Source organism: Anolis carolinensis, chromosome 5 (genome assembly GCF_035594765.1).
Source record: "Anolis carolinensis isolate JA03-04 chromosome 5, rAnoCar3.1.pri, whole genome shotgun sequence".
In the NCBI taxonomy this organism is placed as follows: Eukaryota; Metazoa; Chordata; class Lepidosauria; order Squamata; family Dactyloidae; genus Anolis; species Anolis carolinensis.
Window position 1 is genome coordinate 74,214,137 of NC_085845.1, and position 27,825 is coordinate 74,241,961.

Sequence of the window (27,825 nt, forward strand, 5' to 3'; positions counted from 1 at the left end):
TAGGAATTGTGGGAGTTGAAATCCAAAACAATCTGACAGAAAATTGGGAGTTGTAGTTTGGCATGGTACTGGCTCTCTTCTGCAGGGAAGGCTAGGAACTTTGTAAAACTACAACTCACATGATTACATGGCACTGGATCTGTTGCAATTGAGCTGGTGCCATAATCCTTTCCGGGAGCTCTCCTCCTGGAGATATCTCTTAAAGGGATATCCTCTGGCTCTAAGGATTCCGTTTAAAGAAGGCTTGCCTGGCTCTGGTGTTCCTCTTTAAGCCTGGCTGAAATTTGGAAAGAAGCAAAACCAAACCAGCGGCTCCAAGGCAGGGCGAGGAGAAGGCCAAGCGCAGGCAGGCATGTCTCTTCTCTCTTCTCTTCCCTCCCTCCCTGATTTTTTTTTTCTCTCTCTCTGCAACCTCTCAGAGAAAGAGAGAGAGAAGCAGGGAGGGGAGAGAGAGAAGGGAAGAGAGAGAGCCATGCCTGCCGGAAGGTTTCAACTGAGCCGGTGGTCCCCGCGGGGGGAGGGCCTCAATGGCGCCCCAGGGGACTGTGCGCTCCAAGCGGGGCCTCACTGGCCTCCATGTTAGACTGGGGCTGCTCATGGAATAAGACAAAATTAATGCATGTGTTAATCAAGCTATGCTTTACTTTTTTTCAATCTGATGCCCAAAAGATCTTTTGGATTATTATTCCCAATTAATTATTCAATTTCTGCCCCTCAGAGCACAATACTTGCATAGATGAAGCAAATTTTTTTTAAAAGGTTATTCTCATCCTATCTTTTGTTATATAGGATGCAACTGCAAATACAGGTCCAGCTTCCCCATTTTAACCCAAATAAATGAGAATAGGTAACTGTGAGAACCAGAAGAGGCCTTCTATGTGTACTAAGATAAAATAATGAACAAGGAATGTTCACGCTTTCAGAACAAATCTGAAAATAATCTTGTTTGTAACCTGTATAAACAAAAGGTACACAAATAGGCAAGTAGCACTGCACTTAAAACTGAATGTCTGTCAGATATATTGCACTTCTAAGAATGCTATGTTCAGATATATTGACAGGTATTTCTCTTTGAAGTCTTATGATGGACATACATTATATACGCGTATTGCTTGGGTTTCTCTTTGAAGCATCCTTATGTGCACTACAGATAAAGGAAGTTCAGGAATGGATTAAAAGATCAATTTATCTAATAATAAACAATTCAATAATTCAATAACATTCTATCACTTTTCTTCTTGCATTTTTTTTACCAAGGTTTTAAGATGAACTCCCTTAAACACTTACCTATAATTTCAAGATTCTCAATTTTCTTGGTCAGCCTTTGGTTCTCTGTTTGAGCCTGGTTTAACAAAATCTCAAGATTTTGTTTTTCATCTGTTTTTCCAATTAGGTCTTCTGTGAGTCTCTCTTTTTCTCTGCGAGATGAAGTTAATTCCTGGAAATAAATTAATATCACAAAATCTAAAATTATTCGAAGTATATAAACCCTAATATTTGATTCTATTTTAACTAATTGACGCTTATGTGGACAGTGTTGCTAAATTCTGGCCATTTTTCAGACAGGATAAAACAGGGGAAAAAATTTGTGAACATACTATTTATTTTTAATCTAATCAAAAATATTAGGGATTGACGACTTTAAATCCACGTTGCAACAAAAATCTAGCCCTAGCAGCACAACTCTGAAAGAAATCTCAGTTCTGAAAAAAAATAAAATCATGTACTTGTCATATCTCTGCATTTAATTTCAGTTGAGATGTAAATGAAAAACTAACTGGCTTCAAAATGCTACCATGTTTTTGCTTTCTTAAATGATTAACAATTGTCTTTATTATGCACATAATATTTATAGCAGAATTAAAGATGAAAATGCATTGAATTAGGAAAACTAAATTTAATTGCAGCAGTAAAAAAAACTTACTGACTTAAGTCTTGCTATAGTTTCTTCACAATCCTGGATTTCACTGTGTTTTTTCTTAATCTCTTCCTAAAAGTAATGAGTAATAAACATTTTTAAAGCTGCAGATTTCTATAAATACACCATTGTTTCTTCTGTTACATTTTCAAATGCCTTCATCTGTAAACATGTGGAAGATGAAAGGACAATGAACGTAAGCCCTAAAATTATTGCCTATTACCTACAATTTTCATTCACATAAACAGGTGTTATGCAAAAAGTTATGTAAATTCACATCTATATATATAAAAGAGTGATGGCATCACGGCGATTCACAAAACAACAAAAGTACAGGCCCCCCAACCTCAAAATTTGACAACACAACCCATCATCCACGCCTCAAGGTTGATACAACAAAAAGAAAAGAAAAATAAAGTCCTAATTAGAGGGAGAGCAATAATTTTTTTTATCCAATTGCTGCCAGTTTAGAGGGCTAATCTCTGCCCACTTGGTTGCCTAGCAACCAAGGGACAGCCAGGTTTCAGTTAGGGGACAGGCCGATTTAGGCCTCACTTAGACTTCTTCCACAGATTATCTAATTTGCACTGGATTATATGGCAGTGTAGACTCAAGGCCCTTCCACACAGCTATATAACCCATTTATAATCTTATATCATCTGCTTTGCACTGGATTATCTTGACTCCACACTGCCATATAATCCACTTCAGTGTGCATTTTATACAGCTGTGAAGAAGGGGCCTCATATAATCCAGTTCTGAGCAGATAATATAAGATTAGAAATATACAGTAGAGTCTCACTTATCCAACGTAAACAGGCCGGCAGGATAAGTGAATATGTTGGATAATAAGAAGGGATTCAGGAAAAGCCAATTAAACATCAAATTAGGTAATCGTTACACATATTAAGCACCAAAACATCATATTATACAACAAATTTGACAGAAAAAGTAGTTCCATGCGCAGTAATGCTATGCAGTATTTACAGTAGAGTCTCACTTATCCAACACTCGCTTATCCAATGTTCTGGATTATCCAACACATTTTTGTAGTCAATGCTTTCAATATATCGTGATATTTTGGTGCTAAATTCATAAATACAGTAATTACTATATAGCATTACTGTGTACTGAACTACTTTTTCTGCCAAATTTGTTGTCTAACATGATGTTTTGGTGCTTAATTTGTAAAATCATAACTTAATTTGATGTTTAATAGGGTTATCCTTAATTCCTCATTATCCAACATATTCGCTTATCCAACATTCTGCTGGCCCGTTTATGTTGGATAAGTGAGACTCTACTGTACTGTATTTACAAATTTACCACTAAAATATCACAATGAATTTAAAACACTGATTACAAAAACATTGATTATGAAAAGGCAGACTGCGTTGGATAATCCAGAACATTGTATAAGCGAATGTTGGATAAGTGAGATTCTTCTTTAATATGAAATAATTACTGGGATAGAATAATGCAGAACAATATAATCTCTAAAACCAGGACAGTAAATAAACAGGGGAATTCCACACAGGAAACAATCAGGCCCAGCTAACACCTCCCAACAAAGTATTCCCATCATCAAAGTCTGGCAAATCCTCTGTTTTCTCAGGGCCACAGACAGTAGAAGCACATAAAATATCGCAAACAACACCACTCTGAAAACAAGGGAATTCCAGACAGGAAACAATCAGGGCCAGCTAACACATCCCAACAAAAAATTCACTCAGGGAGGAAACAGCCAGGCTTTAAAGCTGCAAGGCCATTACATCCTAATCATTTTTCCTAATTGCAGCATTCATACTTGCCTCCAACAAACAATCAGAAATATTGTATATTCACAACCTTTAGGAAATAATATCCCCTGATGGCGCAGCGTGTTAAAGCGCTGAGCTGCTGAACTTCTGGACTGAAAGGCCGCAGGCTTGAATTGGGGGAGCGGAGAGAGCCCCCACTGTTAGCCCCAGCTTCTGCCAACCCAGAAGTTCGAAAACATGCAAATGTGAGTGGATCAATAGGTACTGCTCCGGCGGGAAGGTAACGCCGCTCCATGCAGTCATCCCACATGACCTTGGAGGAGTCTACGGACAACGCCGGCTCTTCAGCTTAGAAATGGAGATGAGCACCAACCTCCAGAGTCAGACACGACTGGACTTAATGTCTGGGGAAAACCTTTACCCTTGACCTTAACTACCACCAATTCCTCAATACTTTATTTCCCATACCACCAGACTTCGCCACAGCAACGCGTGGCCGGGCACAGCTAGTGTATTATAAGTAACCTTTCATAGTGAAAGCATAAAAGATTGAACTGTGAATTAGAAAGCCTCTTTCTAAAATGTAGTCCATTACTGAATTCACACACCTCCCATAAAACACTGATAGGCCTGAATTCAACTGGTAGCCCCAATTATAATATACCTCAAGGGTCCCCAAATTAAGGCCCGGGGGCCGGATGCGGCCCATCCAAGCCATTTATCCGGCCCCCACGGCACAAGGGCAAAAGGGGGTTGGGCTAAATGACCCATGAGGTCTCCTCTTCCAACCCTCCTCCTCCTCCTCCTCCTCCTTCTTAACATTGAGGCTGGGTGGCCATCTGTCAGGGGTGCTTTGCTTGTGCTTTTGGTGCACAAAGGCAGAAGGGGATTGGACTAAATGTCCCAAGGGGTCTCTTCCAACCCTCTTTATTATTATTATTATTATTATTATTATTATTATTATTATTATTATTATTATTATTTTATTATGTCACAGCAAACAAGATATGCTGGATTTCGTATCACAAAATCACAAGTCGAACACTTCCAAAGTGTCTAGGACTGTGATGTATTTTCGGATGATGCGCGCAGATCCCAGTAGGGTGGCCTTTTGCAGTTGGCAGATCGTAATTTTATTATTATTATTATTATTATTATTATTATTATTATTATTATTATTATTAACATTGAGGCTGGGTGGCCATCTGTCAGGGGTGCTTTGCTTGTGCTTTCGGTGCACAAAGGCAGAAGGGTATTGGACTCAATAGCCCAAAGGGTCTCTTCCAACCCTCTTTTTTATTGTTGTTGTTGTTGTTGTTGTTGTTGTTATTATTGCTCGGTGGCCAACTATAGTCCGGCCCTCCAACGGTCCGAAGGATCGTGAACTGGCCCCCTGTTTAAAAAGTTTGGGGACCCCTGATATACCTATTCAATGAACAGTCAAATACTGTGTCAATTCTTATGTAAAGCCTATTGATTCAATTGGCATATTGTAATTGGGACAACCAAGAGGTTTCAGGCCCTCATCTCTACCTCGAACTCTAATACAGGATAATCTGACATACCAAACAAGGGATTACAACAAAGCAATATATGTAAAGTGCTTTAAATATTTGAAAACACGAAGTACTCTTATTTCTACGAAAAGCAGCTCATGAGCTTGTGCAATTATATAAAGGGATTATCACCATTTCAGCTTCAAACTCACGTGGGTCAGATCTCATCAGAGAAAATGAAATGTTTTCATTTTAGTGTCCAGAAGCATTATAGTCAATAGACATCCACCCATTTATTCAACAGATTAGGGACCACATTATCAAAGCAGAAATAATTGAAATACAGAACCCAAGCAGTGTTCTAGTCCTTAGTGCTGAACAACACATATACACCATTGTAAATAATGTACTATTTCAATATTCTCTCAAAGATCTCACACCACATGGAACTCCTAATGAAATAGGAGGAGGACCAGGAAGGAGCACAAAGCCACTGCAACCAGAAAACTGTGAAGCTGAAGCAACCAAAAAATCCAGCCCGTCATGCATGGGCATTGACACAGAATACTGTCATCAATTCTTCAGCATAACTAAAGCACTTTTTCTGCACAGCATTTTGAAATATTTAAAATATAAGAGGAAATATTGTTCTTTTGAGATAAATTGGGATCCGGAGACTTTTCACAGGGGATAGCCGCCCCGAGTTCCCACGGGGAGATGGTGGCGGGGTATAAATAAAGTTTTTTTATTATTATTATTAGAACATAGTGTTGATGTTCTACCAAGTTGCAGAATTTCCTTACCTTAGCTTCTCCAATTTCCTTATCTGCTGTCTGGAGCACCATTTCTTTGTGCCTTTCCAATTCTTGGGCCAAATGATCTATTTCACTCAGTTCTTGGCACAGTTCTTCATTTTTATTACTTAAATCCACAACCTCACTTGTCACATTTTGCCTACTGTCCAAAAGCTCTTGTATGCGTGTTTCGAGCTCCTTATTTGTTTGATGCAGAAATTCAACCTGAAATGGATTTATGCCATACTAAATAATACAACTTAATAAACCAGTAAGAGCACTATCACAGCTGAACAAAGATGTGTGAGACCAATTATTTGCTTTTTTCAACGATCTTAAAACGATCTTAACACTTGTACAGAAAAACAGACAAAGAAAACCAGAACTTTGCATGTTCTCCCAACTTAAATAAAAAACCACCTTGTATTCATATGGCTTGGAATTTTGGCACTTCACAAAAACTTTACTTAGGGCTGAGGAGTATTTCAGAAGTTTCTGACTGGACAAACTGACAAGAGATCCAAGAGTCTTACCTGTAAGTTTAGGTGAGCAATAATTTTTTCATTGCTTCTGCTTTTGGCTTCCAGAGATATTACATCAGGAGAGCGCCCACCATCGAGGGCAAGTACTAAACGCTCAATCTCACGATCGCGGAGTTCAACCTGTGAAGACAAAATAACTATCCTTTTGAAACTTTTTTAGTGTAGGGAGAACCTGCACTGGTCTATTTTTAATTAAGATAATCTGGGGAGGCCCTGCTCTCAGTTCCGCCTCAAAGCATCTCTATGGAGCACATGCAGCTATTAATTACACCAAATCTTGCAACCTTCTTTTTTGATACTCGCAGGATAGTGGAGTATGGTAGAGCAAATGAGTATTGCCTTCTTCCAACATACAAGCAAAATCCTGGGTTTTCTTTGATATACACCTTCAATGATTCAAGAAAAACTATAGGATATACTGCATTTTAGATTTAAAAAAACAAAACCCTGAAACTTAATTTACCTGCTTGTTGTAATTTTTCATTCCTCGTTCAGTAATCTCTAGTTTTTCATGCAGATCAGCGACTTCCAGCTGTAGCTCATGAATTCTGAAATATTTATTGGGACATAGTTTAATTCAAGAATTCTTTCCTCAAGAAAATGTATTCTCCAAGACAATTTTCACATTGTTTTATGGTTACTCATCTTCTTTTCTTCCCCACTCAAGATAAAGTCATAAAGCAGTCCATTATTTTCATATATTTAGAGTAAAAATGGGCAAGTGTGTTCCTTGCCATATTTTTGAACTGTAATCCCTTATAAAACTTTATAGATGGGGCTAATGGGATTTATAGGCCAAGAACACTGTCCACTTGTGATTTAAAGAAATATGACAATTACACAAGTTCAGTTACCCTGTTGATAACATTATTAAGTTCTATTTGGGATATTTATGGATGCTAGTTCTTTACCCTGTTGTGCAGAAACAGTTATGGCTTCAATTTCTTAAAGTACCGTTAGTATTTCTACATTTTAAGAGACATATTTATTACCTATTGTCAGCCACTTGAAGAAGATCTGCTATGTATGGATCATCTGGCTGTGGAACAGGATAAGCAGCAATTCCAGAAGGAGGAGCTGGTTGATCTATCTGCATACGTTGACGCCTGAATGGAATATTTCTTTTCCTACCTCCTAAAAAAGAAAACGAGTTTAAAAATTTGACAGAATATTCACACATATACATACATTACAAAGGAAATCTCACTGAATTAAATGGCAAATAATTTTGAATGTAACACATTTTTTTTTGTTTCTGGGTTATAAAAGTCATTTCCTAAGTGGTTCTATCATAAAAAACACGGAAAAGGTTTATTAAACTGCAAAAACTTTGTTTTTACGAGACATCCTGCAGCAGATTTTGCTATATTTCAATGAATATCTCATAGATTCTCAACCAATTCAGCATTGTTTGTGGCAGCCACAAAAACAAAGTTTCTGGAGTAGAATAGCTACTTTCAAAGTAAGTACTACACAATTAAATGGGAAATAAAACTTTCAAACTAGGATAAGAAAATTGTTCAAATTTTCTTACTTAGTGTAATACTTAAACGCAAATGCCAAAGGCTATAATGACTGAAATGTTTATGATCAATGCAATGCTACGGTATGTATCCAAACTAAGCTGAGCTAGTAGAGCATAAGTACATCTAGCATAGGCTGTAATCTTAGCAATAGTTACAGATACTGTACTCTGCTGTAGTTACAAATACTATACTAAAGTAGCCTGAATTCAAACCTTTATTTTAATTTGCCCAAAGTAGCATCTTCCTGTGATTAAATAAAGGAAGTAGGTAATGGTGTCAGTCTGACAGCAAATTAAAAATTGGCCAAAAGCTCTGAGGAATTATGTATTATCCTCAAAAAGTGTCCCAATCTGTTAATTTCTTTTAAACAACAGTGCTAATCCTAGCAATTTCCTGGGCTTCCACCTGTCTCAATTTTAGGTGGTCATATATGGAAACTTTCTCTTCCTCAAGGTGAGTATTACACTAGTGCAAGTTTTTTCTCAGATGTTGCACAAGGAGATCTCTAGTAATAATAATAATAATAATAATAATAATAATAATAATAATAATAATATTTTTGTATCCCGCCTCCATCCCCCCAAAGGGACTCGGGGTGGCTTACATGGGGGAAATCCCCACAAAATAGTTAAAATGTGACACATTAAAATTCATAAATAATATCATAAAACAATATAAAACAAAAACAACATGAGACAGTATAAAAAACAGTCATCAACAACAACCAGTGAACCTGGATAGTACACAGCTTCTGGGCTTGGGTGAGTGGGCTCCCTGGATACATTTTTGTCTCTGAATCATTATAAGTTCTCAGGGCTCTTAAAGAGTTGGACAGCATCTTGTACCCGTTTTGCCTTGACTCAAATTGGCTATTGTAGCTGGGCCATGTACAGCTTGTGAAAAAGAAGCACGATTTTCATCTTATATTTAGCACCAGTATACTAATATCAGTATGTGAGGAAGAGTGGCATATAGGATCATAATGACAGGTGCTCACGTCCCTTTAAAATCAAACATATCTACGCACCACTAATTATGTGTAGCATTACAACAAGCAGGATGGAAGAATGTGCTAGTAATTTGGTACTGGACCTGGTGTCTGAACTACTGCTTGGAGATTTTTCTCTTGGAGCTGTTGGATCTTGTCAGTCTTGGCTTTGTTTTCTTTCTCCAGTGATCGAATTTTATGTACATACTGATTATTCAGAAACTTCATATCTGCATTCTCATGTTCCACTCTCCTCAGTGTAGCTTTCAAATCTTCAAAGAGGGGGAAAAGAACAATAACACCCCAGAGTACACTTTACAGGACCATAGTCTTTATCCTTACTTTGGCATCATATTGACATATAGAGAATTAATATTTATATCAGATTTTTAAAAAAGAGTGAGCTACTATTTCAGCTCTTTTTTTTTTTGAATCACTACACTTTCTCAGATTGCAAGCCTAGCAGCTAGGATCACAGAACTCTGTGGTCAAAGAAATCAGGTTCTCTACAGATACTTGTCATTATCCAATAGCTAGTTCTGTCTGTGAAGGAAATAAACATAACCCTGGCCATAGCTTTCTTGAATGACAGATCATAAACTAATCTAATAGTCAAAACATCCTAAACAGTTGCTCTCATGATAGTGATAAAATTGTGATAATGTATTTCAATCATTTTTAAAAGATTAACGCTTATTATCAGTCAAGAAAAAACACTGGTTATACTGGCACATCCAAATACACATTCAGACTTAGTTGAGCTTATTCTTCATTATTCCTTTGCTTTTAATTCAGAACCAGGAGGATGTGAATTGTGTCAATCTACAAATGTTGTTTTACTAAAATTCACAGCATCCCTTAAAATTGGGAATGCTAATTAGGTTTGACAAGAATTACAGATCAACAACATAAGGGGGACAGACACACACATGTCGTCCCTGACTTAGCCAAAGAAGTTAAAGTATTTAAAAATTTTAAAATAACAAAGAACATAAAATATGTAGTTGTGCTCAAAAATAAAGTTCTGAGGAACAACAGTGTTTTTAAAGTGGAAAATCGGTCCAAAGTACAATAAACAAACAATAATGGCTACTATGCTCTTATATCAACCTCCTCATTTATTACTACAACAGACACATTTAGATACACAGTTAATATTAATCACAAATCTGTGCTTTAAGGTAGGCTTACAAATGATCAGTTGGCTAAAGTCAAATTTTACCTAGGTTGCTAACATTAACTCAGATTCTTCCTGTAAAGGAGTTGTCCAGTGATAGCCTCCTCTAAAATGAATATTAACAGTACACTTTGTGCTTTTGACACACATGTGTAAAGCACTGAACCTACAGAATCACTTCCCAACAGTAAATGACTCCAAAGCTCAGCAAAGTGAAATGTTGCCTCCTGCCATTCTTTTGATATTGGAAGGCAGCAAGGGTGGAGGCACTCCTATGTCCCTATGGGCTCTAAAGGCCTATATTCTAACTTGTAGGGACAACTACAGATATTGCTAGTTAAAACATGTGGCCCACTAAGAAACTATAAACTTTCATATTACCTTTGACTCGTTGATCCAATTGCTCTTTCAGTTTCAGCACTTCTAAATGTAATTCATTATTTTCACGAGTGAGCCTAGCATTTTCTTCTCGATAAGGCTCCAGTACAACATCAAAGTTGCTGTATTCTTTTTCAATTTTTCCAGATGATAGCTTTGTACTCCGGAGACTCTCAGTTGTATGAACAAGATCACTGAAACCAAATTAACAGTAAACTGACAAATTTCAGCAATGAACGTCCTAATGGCAAAAGCAACAATTTCCTAAATATGCCTTTTTCAGCTACATAGCCCAGAGCAGATGTCCACAGAATCTGGGTTGGCATACTATCTCATCATAATTGATAGTTGGTATCGAGCTGTTTTCTCAAGTCCTCTGTGTATTGTTACAGAATATCCAGCTGATCTAGATTGACTTAGAAAACCCAGAAATGAAATCTCTAGAAGAATTGAACCACATGGGCCCCAAATGTAATTGGCTTCTATACAGATAGCTGTGTGAGAAATTTAATGGCTTCCGGTCCTCCAGAGGAACAGTGGACATGATCTTCACTGCACGACAGCTCCAAGAAAAATGCAGGGAACAAAACCAACCTCTGTACATGGCATTCATTGACCTTGCAAAGGCATTCGACACATTGAATCGCAGCGCTCTCTGGACCATCCTCCAAAAAATCGGGTGCCCTGACAAATTTGTGAACATCCTGCGGCTCCTCCATGATGGCAACAGTCTTGGACAGCAACGGCTCCCAAAGTGACCCATTTAAGGTGGAATCAGGTGTCAAGCAGGGATGTGTTATTGCCCCTACCTTATTTTCCATCTTCATCGCTATGATACTTCACCTTGTTGATGGGAAGCTTCCCACTGGAGTGGAAATCATCTATCGGACAAATGGCAAGTTATTTAACCTCAGCAGACTGAAAGCCAAAACCAAGGTCACCACAACATCTGTTATAGAACTCCAATATGCTGATGACAACGTAGTCTGTGCGCATTCAGAAGAAGAACTACAAGCCACTCTAAACACCTTCGCAGAAGCATACGAGAAGCTTGGCCTCTTACTGAACATCGAGAAAACCAAAGTGCTCTTCCAACAGGCACCAGCTAATCCCTCTGCAAAGCCAGGAATACAGCTTAACGGTGTAACATTAGAAAACGTTGACCATTTCAGCTACCTTGGCAGCCACCTCTCCACAAAAGTCAACATCGACACTGAAATACAACACCGCCTGAGCTCTGCGAGTGCAGCATTTTTCTGTATGAAGCAGAGAGTGTTTGATGACCGGGACATCCGTAGAGATAACAAGGTGCTTGTTTACAAAGCCATTGTCCTCCCAACCCTGCTCTACGCCTGCGAAACGTGGACTGTCTACAGACGTCACACCAAACTCCTGGAGCGTTTCCATCAGCATTGCCTCAGGAAAATCCTGCAAATCTCTTAGGAAGACAGGCGGACAAATGTCAGCGTGCTGGAAGAAGCAAAGACCACCAGCATTGAAGCGATGCTCCTACACCATCAACTCCGCTGGACTGGCCACGTTGTCCGAATGCCCGATCACCGTCTCCCAAAGCAGTTACTCTACTCGAACTCAAGAATGGGAAACGGAACTTTGGTGGGCAGGAAAAGAGATTTAAAGATGGGCTCAAAGCCAACCTTAAAAACTGTGGCATAGACACTGAGAACTGGGAAGCCCTGGCCCTTGAGCGCTCTAATTGGAGGTCAGCTGTAACCAGCAGTGCTGCGGAGTTCGAAGAGGCACGAACGGAGGGCTTAAGGGAGAAACGTGCCAAGAGGAAGGAGCGTCAAGCTAACCCCGACCAGGACCGCCTTCCACCTGGAAACCGATGTCCTCACTGCGGGAGAATATGTGGGTCAAGAATAGGTCTCTTCAGCCACCTAAGAACCCACCCCCAAGACACCAAGGATGGAAGACAATCGTCCTCGAGCTACGAGGGATCGCCTAAGTAAGTAAGTAAGTGAGAAATTTAAAGAACAACTTAGTACCTTGGGTTTCCAGACTATGAAAACATGGTTTGATGTAGCAATGTTCCAGAAAGCAAAAGGACTTATATCATATATTTAAAAAATCTACTGACTTGGCACACGGAAGAGGAAGTAATAAAAGATTCAATGGTTAGATGTGCTCAAAACATAGGCCAAGAAATAAAAATGGCCCAATGGGAAAAGACATGGAAAAGAAGAATGAAATACATGGCATACCAAAACCTGAAGGAAAATGTTTACAAAATGCATCTTCGTTAGTATCTCCCTCCAGAGAGACTAGCGAAGATGTACAACTGCACTGACAAATGTTGGAAATGTGGGAAAGAAAAAGGCACATTTTATCATATGTGGTGGCCATGCAGCAAAGTAAAAAACCACTGGAAACAGATTCATGTATATCTTGAATATATGTTAAATACAAACTTTAAAATGACACCACAAATGTACCTTTTGAACATGCCAGATGAAGAACTAGATAGGAAATATGGAAATTTTTTGTTTTATATCACAGTGGCAGCTCAAATAGTATATGCTCAAATAGTATGTGCCCCTGGCGGCGCAGCATGTTAAAAGCACTGAGCTGTTGAACTTGTGGACCAAAAGGTCGCAGGTTCAAATCTGAGGAGCGGAGTTAGCGCCCGCTGTTAGCCCCAGCTTCTGCCAACCTAGCAGTTCGAAAACATGCAAATGTGAGTAGATCAATAGGTACCGCTCCGGTGGGAAGGTAATGGCACTCCATGCAGTCATGCCAGCCACATGACCTTGGAGGTGTCTACGGACAACGCCGGCTCTTCAGCTTAGAAATGGAGATGAGCACCAACCCCCAGAGTCAGACACAATATCTAGTATATGATAGATATTGGAAAACCTCAGAGATACCTCTCTTAGAAGAATGGGAAAAATACATTACAGATTTGCTAATAATGGACAAAATAACTATTCCCTTAAGAGGAGAACTTATCAGAGAACTTTGTTAATGAATGGCAACCAATGATTCAACATTACAAGGCGCGTTCAACCCCCCTGTTCAAGGAGCTCCATTGGCTGCCGTTTATTTTCCGAGCCCAATTCAAGGTGCAGGTGATCACCTACAAAGCCCTAAACGGTTTGGGACCCATCTACTTTCGTGACCGCATTTCCCCCTATGAACCTGCACGGTCTCTTCGCTCGTCGGGGGAGGCCCTCCTCTCGCTCCCACCACCCTCGCAGTCACGGTTGGCGGTGGCCTTCTCCATCGTGGCCCCTCAGCTCTGGAACTCTCTCCCCAGGGAGATCAGGTTGGCCCCTACCCTCCTTACCTTTCGGAAGAGCCTGAAAACTTGGCTCTTCCAACAGGCCTTTGGCGACAGACTTCCATAGCAAAGAATTGACCTGTTGCCCATTTTTATTCTAATCTCTTTTGTTTATGCCTTCCCCAGCACTTTAATGGGACAATGGTTTTGTATCATCCTCTCCCCGACTGTATCTGACACTACTAGTAATTTTATGGCCCACTTCTTTTTAGGAACCAACCCAGGATTTTATCAAGCATGTTTTATGTGACCTCATTTGTTTTATGACTTGCTTTATTGTTGATTTGTTTTATTGTTGTGTTTTTATATTGTCTGTTTTGTCTGGGCTTGACCCCATGTAAGCCGCCCCGAGTCCCCTCGGGGAGATGGGACAGGGTATAAAAATAAAATTATTATTATTATTATTATCTTAATTAAAAAGTATAATTAAACTAAAATGTAATAGTGGATCCTATAAGATTGTAGACTAGGAAGCCAATATTGACTTAGAGCCGATAATATACTTATATGTACTATTCAAATAGAAGACTGTGACCCCTTAAAGAAAGATATTATGTGAGAAATGATAATGAAACACTAATCACTGGAAAATATTGGACTGTACACAACAAACATTTACAAATGTATGACTATTTTAATAAATAAATATTTTTTAAAAGTGAGACAACTGCTGTTATCTCAAAGCACATTCAAACTGGTTAAGAAGTCCCAATATTGTTCCTGTTATTTTGATTTTATACTGAATTAAAATACACTGTCCTGGAAAGATAGTATAAAAAGGTCACTGATCATAATGGAATCTGATGGAAAATATTCTGGGATGAACAAAACATGTACAATCTCTAAAATAAAATCAGAAATTACTGGAACATAATCTGCGATATTCTGGTCTTTATAATTAGTCTAGATGAATCCACATCTAGCTTGTAAGGAAGATGAAACAGCCTAGGAGTAATGTTTTACTTGTCATTGATAGGAAAGGATTTGACATCTTGCTGAGCTTGGACCAAAACCCAAATGCAAAATGGCTGTATTCAGATATGTAGTGTGCAGCTACCAAGCAATTGTTCTGCTCTGGTGAATATTCTCATTTATGCAAATGACCATGCAGTCTGACACCACTTTAACCGCCATGGAAATTGTAATAGTTTTACAAGATCTTTGGCTTGGTTTGCCAAAAAGTTCTGGTGCCTTGCCATCTTACCACTTTCATCAGTCCATAGCACTGAGTTATGACAATGACAGTGGTGTCAAACTGCATTAGTTCTATAGTTCTGATACATCCCATGTACTTTTTATGATTTCATTTTGTTTTAATACCTGAAAAGCTTTTCCACCAATGGGAGGCTTTCTATTCCCAGAGGCTGTCGATATCCCAGCTGATCCAAACGTTTCCTGAGATTAACGAACTTTCGCTCTGCAGCCATAGTCATCGTGAAGATACTTGAAGCACAGATATTTGGGGTTAACAATCAGAATCTGCAGGTAATTTGAAAAACATGCATATTATATAAGCATGAAGGCTCCGTAGTGACAGTTAAGGTAAGGCATAGATCAATGTGATACATCTTCCAGCTCTGTCATGGAGACATTTTCATGCATTGATGCCACCACCCGTTTTAGATTATGTTTCCTGTACTTCTTTATTAGTATTTGAAATATGACTGCACACTTATGAGGAGTGGAGCTTCTGAATCTGCAAGGGCAATAACTGTATGTATGTACTGCCTTCTCTGCAGCTCAGCATTGATTTCCTAATGCCATGCCTTAATAGATTTTCCCTAAAATTCATTTGACAGGCAGTGACTATCCAAAGATCTCCTAGTAACCTGTTTATAGGTAGTGAAGTCAGTGTTGGCTTACTAGTCTGGAAACCAAGATTCGGATCCTTGGTAGATTATGAAAACCCAATGGATAATTTTGGGCAAATCACGCTATCAGCCTCAGAGGAAAGCAGTGGAAAACTTACATTTTTGCAAGTACCGTATATACTCGAGTATAAGCCGACCCGAATATAAGCCGAGGCACCTAATTTTACCACAAAAAACTGGGAAAACTTATTGACTTGAGTATAAGCCAAGGGTGGGAAATGCAGCAGCTACTGGTAAATTTCAAAAATAAAATTAGATACCAATAAAATTACATTAATTGAGGCATCAGTGGGTTAAATGTTTTGATATTTACTGTATTTCAAAGAAAAACAGTAAACTAACTCTGTAAGTGGAAAAGCAACAATAACTTTATAATCTTCATAATCATCATCATCAACAGCTTGTACCCTGCCCTATCTATCGCCCCCTGGGACTCAGGCCAGCTTCCAACATAGTAACAGGCAAAAATATAATGCCTACATAAACAATGCAGAGCGAGATATAGATCTATCATGATATATACTAATTTCACATGTGTATTTCTCCCTGAAACCTTTGCAAATCCTCTATGTGCATTTTCCTCCTGCAATATTTCCAAGTCCAATTTATCAATGTTTATATCTATCTAGACGTGTGTGTGTGCGCGCGCATTTCCCCTCTGCACTTGCAAACATGTGAGGGTAAAATTCATATAAAATTCATATATAAAATTAATGTATACATATAGGAACAGATATACAGGTACATGGAAATCTCTATCTATATTTACATAGGATTTGCAAAGACCTGTAAACATATGAGGGGAAAATTCATATATGAATGTATTTGTAGGGGGAACATCTATATAAATATTTAGAAGCTCTGGGGCATGCATTTACCCAAGGAAGAAATGCAAGCAAAGCCCCCCTAAAAACAACTTTGTCCTCTTTTCTCCTGCCCTTTCCCACCTCTTTTCTTTCTCCCTTTTTCAAACTCTAAAAGTAGCCAGAAAAGGCTTTTTAAAACCTCTCTCCCCCTCCCAAAAAAGCCCACCTCATTTTTGTTTCCTTAGAATAAGAAGAAATACACACCTTCTGTTGCTCTCTTTTCCCTCCTTCCCTCCCTTTGGACTCAAATGTTCTTACAATAGTAGTAGTAGTAGTAGTAGTAATAATAATAATAATAATAGTAATGAATCATGCAAATTTGCAAGAATATCTTTTTTCCTTCCCCTTCTACCCATGCAGTCTGGCTTGCAAGGGTTTATCTCACATTCTCCTTTCGCTTTTGAAAACATTCGCTTCTTGTCTCTGTCTCTTTCTCTCAAAAAAATAAGATAACCAGCCTGGGAGGAGAAGCGAAGAAGGAAGTTTTGGAAAAGAAAACATACTGTGGCCTCCAGGCTCGGCTGCTGGCTTGACCTTGACCCGAATATAAGCCGGGGGAGGCTTTTTCAGCTCATAAATAAGGGCTGAAAAACTCGGCTTATCTTTGAGTATATACGGTAAATGAAATTCCAGTACAGGCAGTCCCCAAATTACAAACAAGATAGGTTCTGTAGGTTTGTTCTTAATTTGTATATTTGCACGCACATATATCTTAATTTGCACGCACATATATACATACATATATACACATTCATAAATACACACACAACCAATGTGAAACCTTGACTTATAAGCAAACCAACTTACAGGTTTGAGATGTGAGCCGAAGTTTGAGTTACGAGCTAGTGCGAGTACGCCACCTGCGATCTTAAGCAGGGCTTTAAGGGAGCAACCAGGAAAGCTCCTTGCTGTTGTCCTTGCTGTTATTTCTGCAATCCCGTGGCTTTGGGAGATTGTAAGAATGCTGAGGGCCTATCATCAGTAAACTTCTATCCTGGTTACATTAGGCAAATTAAAGATATACCTGTCATTCCAAGTGATTATTGCAGAAGAATTTTACTGAAGTTTCCCACTCACAGCAGGAAAAAGAAACTCACGTTATTGAATTTATATCTGCCCAATCCTGCCCCCTCATCCAATCCTGAGAGAGCTTCCCTTCTCTGAGAATAAATCTGTGAAGTCGAGGCATTGAACCAAATGCCTGTTAGGATTCAAGCACATCCCTTGAAGCTTATTATAGCACTAAATCAACTGATAGGTATTAGATACAAATCTATGTTCTGAATCTCTTAATTAAAGGTCTGACTAACCATGGGTCCTAAGAAAGTGAGTGCCAAGAAGAAAAGAATAGTGTGCTTGGATATTTAAAAACATGGTATGTTTTTTGGAGGACTGGAATGGATTAAAAGCATTTCAATTGGTCACAGAATAAATTAAACTCATAAGTCAAGGTATCACTCTACCTGTCCTTAAACTGACAACCCCAGAATTTCATCGGACAGAATCATGACAGTTAAAATAGAGTAATGGCTCTGTAATTGTGTAGTGTGAATGGGCCCAGGAATTGACAACAGTGACTGTCCATATGTTTTTGGACTACAATTTTAATGATCCCTCAATATTAGTTCAGCTGGATAGGTTTGCTGGGAGAAGTAGGCCAGTAACTTCTGGAGAACCTCAGTTGCTTATCCTTGTTTCTTAATAATTAAATCAAAGTTCTCAAAAGCTGCATCTGGAGTTGGAATAACAATTAGAGAAGGAACAAGGAAAATTATCATTTATATAATAAGATTTTAATCTGTGCTGCTTTACAGAGTGTCGATTTCTGTGACTAACACTTGTCCATTGCAACTTTTTGTTTCTCATTACTCCCAATGTTACCATCAAGGTATCACTGCCCTAGGGGTAGATTTCTCTCACTGTTGTCTCAGCCCCGCTCTTAAGTATGAGTTACAATGTACTGTTGTTTCTGGAACATACAGACCGGAAAACTCTCAGCAACCCAGTGATTCCGGTCATGAAAGCCTTCGACCACACTCCATGATAAGGTGGTCATACGTCGGAAACCACGTGAAAGCACATAATAACATTCCTTTCGACACTGAAGGGAGAGAAAAAGGAAACCCAGGGCCCTTCCACACAGCCATATAACCCAGAATATCAAGGCAAAAAATCCCATAATATCTCCTTTGAACTGCGATATCGGAGTCCACACTGCTATATATCCCAGTTCAAAACAGAAAATGTGGGATTTTATTCGGTTGTGTGAAAGGGTCTCAAGAAGTGCAAGCTGTTGCCTGCACTGGCTGAAAAGCTACAGGGATTTCCTGGCGGGGACAGTCAGGGTGAGAAGCAGTGAAGACCCTCAACCTCCGCGCGCTATGACAGCAGCCTGGGGGCCTTTCAAAGAGGGGCTCCCGCTCGAGGTGACGTCACCGCCTTCTCGTCATCCGCGTCGCCATGGGAACGGGCCTTCGCGGCCTCCAATCTCGGCCGCGCTCTCTGTTAGGCAGGGCACGCTGAGAGCCCCGCCGGCCCTTTTCCCACTCACCAGCTCCGGGAGGCCATCTACTCCACACCTCCGGGTGCCGCCTCCCTCTCGTTCCGTCGAAAGAAAGAGCGGACGGGCCTAGCCAGCCGTTTGAAAATGGCGCGCGGAGCGTCTGCAACTTCCGCCTCAGGGTCGCCCCGGCAACCGTCCCAAGCCTCGCGCGCCTCCCCCGCCGCCCCACAGCGGCCCCTGGTGGGCATCAGGAAGAATGACGAATACTTGTCAGCTGTTGCCGATCTCCTTTATTACTCCCGCCCCTCCAGGCTGCAGGCGCCAATCAGGCTGGTTGTGGGACAGCTCGCTCTTCCGGATTGGTCTGCTGCAGCAAGTGAATGGGAAACAAGAATAGCAATCTGTCGCTCCAGATGTTGTGGGCTTCAATTCGTAGCAGCTTCACCCAAGTCAGATTTTGGGAGCAGAACTCCAAAATACCGGATGGAGCAGAGTTTGGGAGGCCCCTTCCAAGCCACTGCATAAAATGCACTTTGAACTGGATTATATTGCAGTGTAGCCTCAGGGCCTTTCCACACAGCAATATAACTCAGAATATCAAGGCAGAAAACCCCTCAATATCTGCTTTGAACTGGGTTATCTGAGTCCACACGGCCATATATCCCACTTCAAAGCAGATAATGTGGGGTTTTATTCAGCTGTGTGGAAGGGGTCTAAGTTGTGTCTTACTATATGAATTTATTACAGTAGTCTCGCTTATCCAACCTTCGCTCATCCAACATTCTGTATTATCCAATGCAGTCTGCCTCCCACCTGGATCCACAGCTGTTTCTCTTTAGGCAAGGATCACAGATTTTTTAAAAACTTCACAGGTCTGAACTTTTAATTTCCGACAATGTTGTTACTGTACGTTCATTTTATGCAATTCTATCTTTATTTGTAGTCAATATTTTAGTAGTCAATATTTTTGTAGTAAATGTTTTCAATACATTGCAATGTTTGGGTGCTAAATTAATAAATACAATAATTACTACATAACATTACCCTGTACTGAACTGCTTTTTCTGTCAATTTGTTGTAAAACATGTTTTGGTGCTTAATTTGTAAAATCATGTTATTTGATGTTTAATAGGCTTTTCCTTAATCTTTCCTTATTATCCAACATTTTCACTTATCCAATGTTCTGCCGGCCTGTTTAGGTCGGATAATTGAGCCTCTACTGTATTCTGCAACCGAAGGACTTTCAAGGCCCACCTGTTGTTTGAGGGCCCAGTTCAAAGGATTCTCCTCTTTAAACAAAAGAAAAGACACATGTGGCCTCCAGAAGCCAGTGAACTTTTAAGACTGATATTTCTGCTCCAACACATCTGGAGGGTTGTATAATGCTCAACCGCTCCCCTTTTTGATATTCAGTGATTACCAAGTCTAATCATTTTACCGTTTATTAGTTGTCTTGAGCATTTTTGTAGAAAAGGATTAAACGTGCAATAAAACCATACATATATTTGCTATATGACAATATTAGAATACACTGTAGCAAAGTAAGTTGATTTAAAATGTGGAGTGGCTCCCATTTGCTTTCTCCAGGGCACAAATGCTGTTTGGTGATTACTAAACCTTACGAGCCATGTTTGATAGTATTATCTTCATAAACAGAATTTAAGTGTAAGAACAGCTCTGAGAAAAGTGGCATCAGCAACATTCTGGAAAGACGGCTGTGTCTTCTTCATTCACGCAGTTGTTTCTGACTCTTCATGACCTTATGGACCAGTCCACGCCAGAGCTCCCTGTCGGCCGTCGCTGCCCCCAGTTTTTTCAAGGTCAAGCCAGTCACTTCAAGGATACCATCCATCCATCTCACCCTTGGTCTGCCTCTCTTCATTTTTCCTTCAATTTTCCCCAGCATCATGATCTTTTCCAAGCTTTCCTGTCTTCTCATGATGTGGCCAAAATACTTCATCTTTGCCTTCAATATCCTTCCCTCCAGTGAGCACCCGGGCATTATTTCTGGGAGGATGGACTGTATAGACTACTTCTTTCCTGGAATATGGACTGGCTGGATCTTTTTGCGGTCCAAGGAACTCTCAGGATTTTCCTCCAGCAGAAAACCAACTGTAACCAAATAAATGTTTTAATTCTTCCTGAACTGAGGTGCTCTGATCCCAAGACACAACACCTGTGATTACACTAAGTAACACGAATTTTGTTTTGGGTTATAAATGCCATTTCCTAATTGGTTTTGTCATAAAAACATGGGAAAAGTTTACTAAACTGCAAAACTTTTTTTGCGGGACATCCTGCAGCACATTTTGCTATAATTTTTCAATGAATATCTCAAGAGTCTGAACGAATTCAACATAATTTTGTCTAAGGCCCCTTCTACACTGCCATATATTCAAGATTATCAAAGCAGATAATCCATATTATCTGCTTTGAACTGGATTATATGAGTCCATATTGCCATATAATCCAGTTCAAAGAGATAATCTGGATTTTATAAAGCTGTGTAGAAGGGGTCTTAGTGTAGGAAGGGTCCAATATTTTATTTTACTGGCTTCACTGGCTAAGTTTAGGTCATAGACAGAAAAATCTGAGTCTTTTATATAAAATAATACTTGTAATTTCCATTAAAATATGTTGTAACAAGGCAAGCAATTTTATCTACTTTCATAATATATGTCTTTAAATGTTTCCTGGGGGAAGAATCCAATGGTGTACTTCTACTGGAGTTTACTGCTTCTGCTTGAAACAACATTTCTGGTTCTTCTTGCAGTCTCTCATTGCCTTTTTAAAAAGTTTTTGTGTGTGACTAAAGTAGGTTTTCAGTGTCATGGGATGTTATTCTACAAGGGGGGGAGTGTAATATTATTGTGGCATTATGTCCCATTGCATGAGAAAGCAAATTGCATTGTTTCTCAGATCCCATCACACATTGTTCTTTCTTGTCTTTTCACCCAAAACCATCCATTTTCAGATTTATCACACGAGTGGGTGCAGTTCCTGCCCACTCCGTTTTTTAATTTTTTAAAAAAAATCATTGAAAATAAACTTTGGGGATGCTGGGCTTTCCCCTTCAATCCTGCAACTCTGTAGACCAGAGGCATTGGTCTTAACTGGACACCACTTTGGGGATACTGGGCTTTCTCCTCCTCTTGGAAGGATTTGGATGAATTAGCATTGGACATTGAAGTACAATGTGGACCCTGGTTCCAATTTATTGATTGCCAGCCTGAGTGCAACAGTTAGATGACACAACAGAAACCGAAACAATATTGCTGATGTCTCCTGCACTTATTTCACCTAAACAACTTCTCAGCAATTTGGTTTGAAACTCAGGCATACTAAAGGATCAAATACTCTTCCTATATATTCAAATACTCTTTCTCTAGTTGTGAATTGTAGCATTTTATTGTTTTTCCCCCATAAGTTATTTCAGTGTTTCAAAGGAAGCTTCCAATAGCATCCTTCTATTAACAGTAAAAGTATGAACACAATCTTTGGATGTCTCACCAGATAAACAGTTGTCAACTTTCTTTTGTGAAATGCTCAAGCACAACTAACAATCTTCCACAGGATATGGATGTAGTTTCTTTTACTTCAGAATAATTACAACAACGGTCATGTAAAGTTATTCTGAAGAGCATATGCTTGGATATCCTAACCATCAATATATTAACATGCTTTGATACAGTACTTCTCCTCTAGCTGTTTACAACAACTTTAAAATGGCAAAATTTCTAGGAACTACAGTTGAATAGGAAAGCATAGAGTGTGGTATACTAGAAATATACAGAACTAATAATATCCTGTGGAAAGTAAAACTACCAAGATTGTACTATATATGAAAATGTACAATTTTGCACTTTAAAAAAATCCAGTAATTAGCATTTTGGCTTAGGCCACTGGTTAATAGGATGAGTGCATTTACAGACGCCCCTTTATAATGGCAACTCTCAAAGCAACAATATCTCCAGTGTCAAACATTCTTCTCAGAAACCTTGCCAGCTTATCTTGCTTGGCAGTTATCAGTGAGACTGTGCAATGCTGGAGAAGTAGTCCAAAATGTCTTGGATAGTGAACTCCATAGTAATTCCAGATCCAGGGTAGCAACGTGCTATTAAGCCTTCAAAATGCTTATACTGCCGTATGAACTCATCTTGCATAGAGTGCCACACCACCTGACAAACAGAAGGAAGTGGAGTTTTAATAATGAAAATACTGGCAAAGATTCCACTTCAAACCTCTAGGCCTGTCCTAATAATAGATAGTGATGTTGCAAATACAGCTAGCCCTCTGTATCTATAGATTCTGCATCGATTCCCTCCCCTCCCCCCAAAAAATCAAAAATTGATTTTGCCATTTTATATAAGGGATACCATTTTACTACGCCAATGCATATAATGGGATTTGGGTATCTATGGATTGTGGTAACTATGGGGGTCCTGGAACCAAACCTCAGCAAATATCAGAGGCCCACTGAATGTGCGTGTGCAACTTTATCCAACACTTAACTCCATGAGGAATTACCTGAACCATAGGCTAGCTCTCAGTAAATTGTAAGCCTCTATTTAGACTTTACAACTGAATTTTTCCATGTGCACATATATGTATATGCACATGTACACATACGCAGAGCCATGTCCATTTAAAATGCTAGCATGTGAGGGATGGTAGTCTACCATGTTTTTCCTTGATATTCTAGTTTTCTAGGAAAGGAACGTTTTATGCAATGTTTGCAATCATTAGTCATAGGAGTTTGCACCAAGCATATGAGCAGCAGTAACCATATACAGCAATTATATGCAGCTAGCCTGACTAATGTGTTTTCCCTGTGGCCTGTAAAATTAATAGCATGCATCAAATTTTTAATGTTGTTTTGTCCCACTTCTCTGACACGTTCTAAGTGCCTGGATTGATATATAATAATAATAATAATAATAATAATAATAATAATAATAATAATAATAATAATAATAATAATAATAATAGATACACAACAATATCAGTGCACAGCAAATAAGATCACTATGCTGGCTTTTGTATTGGATTACACGTCGGACACTTCCCAAGTGTCTAGGACTATGTGATGTATCGGCGAATGATTATTATTTTATTTATAGTCTAAGTTTACCCCCAAAATCAGATTTCAAGGCAGCCTACAAATTATGATATGCAGTATTTCTTTGATTCTAAGATGGTATCAATTGTGAGATGCACATTAATTTCAGTACCAATAGAAAAAAAAGCTTTATCTATATATATAATAAAAGTGAAATCGGAGTATGTATCAGCGTTTTGATTGGCCTGGCGGAATATGTGCTCGCGTTTTGATTGGCCGCCACTATCCCAGGCCACTGAGACCAACAGGAATGACGGATCTGCACCAAACTTGGCACACTTCATCCCCACGATGCACTTTATGACCTGCTGCCATTTGGGGGAGGATGGACCACAGATGATGGGATTTGCAGTACTTTCAAACACTTTAACTCCCACAGACTACTGCAATGCCCACCAATGATAGAAATGGACCAAACTTGGCACACAGAACTCCTGTCGACCCCTTTACATCCTGATGTATATTGGGGCAGGATGGACCAAGGATGATGGAATTTGCAGTACCTTCCCTCACTTCTTGAGACCACAGCAACTGCCACAAATCACACAACTGAACCAAACCAGGCACACATATCCCAAATGACACACTTCACATGCTGCAGCAGTTTGACGGAGGGTGGACCAAGGATTATGGGATTTGCAGTACATTCATCCAATTCACCTCCCACAAACCACTGTGATGCCCATGAATGACAAAACTGTATCAAACTTGACACGCAGGTGCAGGGTAGCCCACTTTACATCCTGGTGCAGTTTGGGGGAAGAGGGACCGTGGATGAGGGGACTTACAATATCTTCAGTCACTTCCTGGGACTACTGTGACTCCCACCAATGACTGATCAAGACCAAACTTGGCACATAGAGCCACCATGGCCCACTCTACATCTTGGTGAGATTTGAAAGAGCTTGGACCTTGGATGATGGGACTTGCAGTATATTCATTCACTTCCTGAGACCACTGTCACCCCCATCAATGTCTCATCAAGACCAAACTTCAAACAGAGAACACCCATGACTCACTCTACACCCAGGTGTAGTTTGGAGGATGATGGACCATGGACGATGGGACTTCCAATACCTTCACTCACTTCCTGAGAGCACCGCGACCCACACAAATGACTGATCAAGACCAAACATGGTACATGGAGCCCTCATGACCTATTCTACATACTGGCTCTGTTTGGAGGGGGATGGACACTGGACGATGGGACTTGCATATGGGAGTTGGAGCTCACCCGCACCCACTGAACCCAGCTGACATTGGATATAGGCTACACTTGGAACACAGGCAAACAATGCCTTTCTCAAATGACCCGGGCATCGCCGGGTCTCCAAGCTAGTTTATACATAAAAAACACCAGTGATTCTAAGTTGACATTCCCTTTTAGAGATGTTTATATGGAGGACATGCATCTTAGAATTGAAGAAATACAGTAGCTAATTTAATTTAAAATGTATGATTACAAATGTCAAAAGCAATACCAGTAACACAATATAACTTTTTTTTTAAAAAAAAATCTTTCTGTAAAAACCTACAGTTCTCAAAAACCTGTCAGAATAAAGAAGTCTTTGCCAATCAATCAAAGACAGCAAGTGAGAAGACCATATCTCATTTCTCTATCAATCATGGCTTTGGTGGCAGTGCACTCCTGATTTCTTAAGTTTGGTGCCACAGAGCAGGCCTTCAAATACTTCTAGTCCCTGTTTAGTCATACTTGCTTTGAATTAGCTGCCAACATCATTTCCATCTCACTCAAAAACAACACTACCACTGCAAGAGTTTGTAGATGAAGAATCAACATTTTCCTAACAGTTGCTAAAAATCGAGACTCTACTATCCCCACAGTTATTCCTACTGCTATGCCAGACATCCCCACCCATTCCATGTGTCACTCTAAAGAGAGAGATCAAGGACAGCATAAAATACTTACACTATATAAGAAAGGCTAATCATATATCATACCTCTTTAAATCATAGTCTGAAAGTATTACATTACCTGAAGTAGGTTTTCTTCTTCACAAAGGTGTTTGTCCACCTTCCTGTAAAGGTTATCCAACCCCTTTTTCACTTCCTTGCCAGGATACTCCTTTATAACTTTTCTCAGCTCTTGCTTATTGAAAGCCAACTGGTAGCTCACTTCCTCTTCTCTCACACCTTGTGCCACACGAGCTTCCACGCCTTCGAAAAAATGCTGAAATGATATAACTGTAGGTTTATTATTTGAATTCATGAAAAAGATGTTCATCCATATACAAAGAGCAGCAAGCCTAGAATTAAAACTTATTGGGAAAATGTTTTAGATTTCAAAATTGATACAGGCTATGTTATCTTACAGTACTTGGGATTCGGTCTTTTTTTTCATGTCAGGAGCGACTTGAGAAACTGCAAGTCGCTTCTGGTGTGAGAGAATTCTCCGTCTGCAAGGACATTGCTCAGGGGATGCCCGGATGTTTTACCATCCTGTGGGAGGCTTCTCTCATGTCCCGGATTAGGTCATGAAAAATCAGCAAGACAGAACACATTACCACAAAGTTACACATGGATTGCCAGTGTTCCAGTGATAAACCCCTCACCTCTACTATATGATTAAAAATTAACCTTTCAACTCAAAATAAGATCACACTAACAACCCCTCCAGAACCCATCAGGATGCTGAAGACAACCCAATCCCTGGAAAATGATTCCAACTTTTGCAACAGGATGATTTTCTTTCCTGAAATCCACCATGACACTATTGAAAGACAGTGCAAGAGTCACTAGAAAGTCTTCTTGCTACAAGATTCTTAGCTTCTGCTGGCTGATTGTCTCTGCATGCCCTCCTCCTCCTGCTTCCACTTGACTGAGGTGAACATGAAAAGTTTACACAAATACCTAGTAGTTAGATGGTATTTTCTCAGTGTGGTGGGTAAGAACTCAACTGGAAACCTAGATGATTATGTATGAAGCTAAACACCTCCTATTTGCAGCACAGAGTTGTTGTATACACCAGTCTTGAAAGAATAATAAAAACAATACAAATGAATCCTTTTCTTTTTCTATCTCACACTGTTTTCAGAACATTCTCATACACATTAGAATTGCTCACCATACATATGTACACTGAAATCTCAAAAATACCATATATAATGGTAGAAGAGGAAAATAGCCTTAAGGGGAGTTATCCACAAAAAAATCTGTCATTTGTTTTATCTCAGAATTAAAAGTAACAAAAGAAACTTCTTACATTTAGTTTTTCAAGTGGCTGCCCCAAGGAATAGATTACATACGACTGCAGATGATCTGTGTATTTTTGCTTAGCTTCTTTTTTCTCAGTATCCAGGCATGAGATTTTCAACCGAGAGAGTGTTGCAAAGATATGGTGAAAATTCTCCATCATGACCACATCCCGTGGTGTCTTTTGACTTTCATTTGCTACTTTCTCCACTGAAAAAGTAAATGCACAACAGGCTTGTCGACTAAGAGTCTACACCAGTGTTCACAGAAACAGTTCTTAAAAACACAGATTTAGTTTTCAAGTCAGGAGGTAATAAGCATGTAATTTGTTTTGAAATAAAGTACCTCTGTCTACAAATAAATCTTCATTGATAAG

The 27,825-nt window shown here is 39.4% G+C and overlaps 2 protein-coding genes across 9 annotated transcripts in view; both read right to left on the reverse strand.

Annotated features, from left to right (window-relative positions):
* The window catches only part of cep135 (centrosomal protein 135), a 56,164-nt gene extending 36,843 nt beyond the window's left edge, over positions 1-19,321 (reverse strand). For both annotated transcript variants that reach the window (XM_008111696.3, XM_008111695.3), the window contains exons 1-10: positions 19,166-19,321; positions 15,198-15,356; positions 10,583-10,773; positions 9,129-9,296; positions 7,503-7,644; positions 6,974-7,058; positions 6,502-6,630; positions 5,978-6,193; positions 1,925-1,990; positions 1,288-1,438 (exon numbers count right to left, since the gene is read on the reverse strand). In XM_008111696.3, coding sequence (XP_008109903.2) covers positions 1,288-1,438; positions 1,925-1,990; positions 5,978-6,193; positions 6,502-6,630; positions 6,974-7,058; positions 7,503-7,644; positions 9,129-9,296; positions 10,583-10,773; positions 15,198-15,310 — 1,261 coding nt within the window. In that variant the 5' untranslated portion in view covers positions 15,311-15,356; positions 19,166-19,321. The remainder of the gene's footprint in view (positions 1-1,287; positions 1,439-1,924; positions 1,991-5,977; positions 6,194-6,501; positions 6,631-6,973; positions 7,059-7,502; positions 7,645-9,128; positions 9,297-10,582; positions 10,774-15,197; positions 15,357-19,165) is intronic.
* Positions 19,322-22,506: 3,185 nt separating this feature from the next.
* The window catches only part of exoc1 (exocyst complex component 1), a 36,343-nt gene continuing 31,024 nt past the window's right edge, over positions 22,507-27,825 (reverse strand). For all 7 annotated transcript variants that reach the window (XM_008111693.3, XM_003221562.4, XM_008111689.3 and 4 more), the window contains 3 exons: positions 27,460-27,659; positions 26,233-26,427; positions 22,507-23,295 (listed from right to left, as the gene is read on the reverse strand). In XM_008111693.3, the coding sequence (XP_008109900.1) occupies positions 23,143-23,295; positions 26,233-26,427; positions 27,460-27,659 (548 nt within the window). In that variant the 3' untranslated portion in view covers positions 22,507-23,142. The remainder of the gene's footprint in view (positions 23,296-26,232; positions 26,428-27,459; positions 27,660-27,825) is intronic.